The sequence below is a fragment of the Sander lucioperca genome, chromosome 11 (genome assembly GCF_008315115.2).
Source record: "Sander lucioperca isolate FBNREF2018 chromosome 11, SLUC_FBN_1.2, whole genome shotgun sequence".
NCBI classification, from domain to species: Eukaryota; Metazoa; Chordata; class Actinopteri; order Perciformes; family Percidae; genus Sander; species Sander lucioperca.
The window spans coordinates 39,089,733-39,092,232 of record NC_050183.1 but is presented as its reverse complement, the minus strand read 5'-3'; the positions used below and the strand labels follow the sequence as shown (position 1 = coordinate 39,092,232).

At 45.4% G+C, this 2,500-nt stretch overlaps 1 protein-coding gene across 1 annotated transcript in view; it reads right to left on the bottom strand.

Moving 5' to 3' along the window:
• Positions 1 to 2,500, bottom strand: part of patj (PATJ crumbs cell polarity complex component) — a 116,859-nt gene that overhangs the window by 79,554 nt on the left and 34,805 nt on the right. Inside the window, exon 17 of the mRNA XM_036007708.1 lies at positions 440 to 652. Within this exon, the coding sequence (XP_035863601.1) occupies positions 440 to 652 (213 nt within the window). The remainder of the gene's footprint in view (positions 1 to 439; positions 653 to 2,500) is intronic.

Sequence of the window (2,500 nt, the reverse complement as noted above, 5' to 3'; positions counted from 1 at the left end):
GGAGCCGCATTTTTTCAAATACGCTGCACTTTCGCCGCATAAATTGCCGATTTCCGCGCAAAATATGCGGGGCTTGCATGATTTCATAATCCTCACATTTTTGTTGCAAAAAAGTCACACATATCTTAGCAGAAAGTTGAAAAATGTTGCGTTTACTTCACATGAGAGCAGCCGTTTTCCCACTGTTGCCATGGGAACGTTATGAAGTGACGTAATTACGTGACGTGAACATCATCGAAAAGCTGCAAACCCCGCGATGAAGCCGCGATGAAACCGCAGTTTTTGCAAGTTCCCGCAATTTCATCGCATCAAATTGCATCAATATCCCGCATATCATCACATATTCCATCACATTTTTTAAGAAAACGTGCTGCATAATCAAGGAATTTTGCCCGCAACAATCAAAAAAAAAACTCAGACAGGTGCAGGGTGGACGTACCGCCACCAGAGGCTTGCGGAGGCCCAGGCGCACCGTGCCGGGCGGGGCCGTCCTCAGCACCTCCACGGCCTGGTCCAGGCTCAGGGAGTCCAGCTGGGTGTGGTTGACCGACACCAGCTGGTCTCCAGGGAGCAAAGCACCGTGACGGTCTGCAGAGCTGCCGGGGACCACGGAGCGGATCACCATCACACAGCGGCCGGGATCCAGAGGGTCCTGCAGGGGGAGGGGTGATGTGTCTGATGTCAGCGTGACATCAGACACATCTGGAGACTTAGGTCTGATTTAGGGTCCTGTGTAGAGCTTTCTCCGTAGCCTACGTAAGTGGCCTGATGGTTATACTTGTACGTTGGTGTGTTGGTTGCAGAGCAGCAGAGAGACAGGCAGCAGAGAGACAGGCAGGCAGAGCAGCAGAGACAGGAAGACAGGTATCATCCCATGGTTCAGACTCAGACTCAGCAAAAAGAGAGAGACAGGCAGGCAGAGCAGCAGAGAGACAGGGAGCAGAGAGACAGGCAGGCAGAGCAGCAGAGAGACAGGCAGGCAGAGAGAGAGACAGGTAGGCAGAGCAGTAGAGAGACAGGCAGCAGAGAGACAGGCAGGCAGAGCAGCAGAGACAGGAAGACAGGTATCATCCCATGGTTCAGACTCAGACTCAGCAAAAAGAGAGAGACAGGCAGGCAGAGCAGCAGAGAGACAGGGAGCAGAGAGACAGGCAGGCAGAGCAGCAGAGAGACAGGGAGCAGAGAGACAGACAGGCAGGCAGAGCAGCAGAGAGACAGGGAGCAGAGAGACAGGCAGGCAGAGCAGCAGAGAGACAGGGAGCAGAGAGACAGACAGGCAGGCAGAGCAGCAGAGAGACAGGCAGCAGAGAGACAGGTAGGCAGAGCAGCAGAGAGACAGGCAGGCAAAGAGAGAGACAGGTAGGCAGAGCAGTAGAGAGACAGGCAGCAGAGAGACAGGTAGATGGAAGAACAGGCTTCACTTCATGAACAGAAACCAAAAGGATGAACTTAAATCTCTGACGTTGGTCCAGTATTAAGAGAGATCGCTGCAGTCGGCAGCAGAGAAACAAGCTACGATATAAGCTAATAGGACAACTGTCCAGCTTGTATTTACCTTCACAAACGTGTTCGTTTTGCCGCTGACAGACTCAGATTAATATTCTAAGTGTCTGACAACATTATGAAAGGATTCCTACAGAGATAGACCTTTAAAACCTCTTTGAGACCTTTCTGTTTAACCAGGAACAGCTCTGAAGTCGCTAGCGCTAAACCCACCAGACTCCATGTAAATAATCAGTACTTTTAGCGTGTATAGAGCCAACATATTTTCACATGTAAATCACTAAACTATGTGTTTATTTCAACCAAACGTAGAGTTACGATGGATGGAAAAGTGGAAAGACGACCCAAAGCATATTTTCATAGTTTTATTTTGTTTCTGTCGACTTTGAATGAAGTGTGTTTTACGATGCTTAAATTGCTGATTATTTACATGGAGTCTGGTGGGTTTAGCGAATGCAATTTCGCAGATGTTTTAATGTTTAAAAAAAGGATCTTACTCTTTAACTAAAAAGGTCAACCTCCTTAGAAATCCATCCCATAATGTTGTGAGATACGCCTTAGACCTTAGCTGGGAAGAAACCGTGATTATGTAAAAAAAACAAAAATGGAAAATTGGATAATTATGTAATAATTGTTACAGGCCTAACTGTGTTTGTCCACAACATAAACTTTTGATGTTTGTCGGTTTTTTAAAGGATTTGGTTGCTTTTGTTTTAACATTTTGTCACTTTTTCGGACGGATTTGTCATTATTTCTGACATTTTTGTGCCTTTTTTTCCAATATTTGTCAAATTTTATGACACTTTGTCACTTTTTTACTGTATCTTGTCACTTTTTGGACATTTTTTGTCACTCTTCTGACAGATTTGTTAAAATTTCTGACATGTTTGACGTTTTATTGAAATTTGTCACTTTTTCAGATGGTTTTGTCCCTTTTTTAAAGGCTTTTGTTGCATTTTTTAAACGTTTTTGTCACTATTTGATGTTTTTTGTAGAG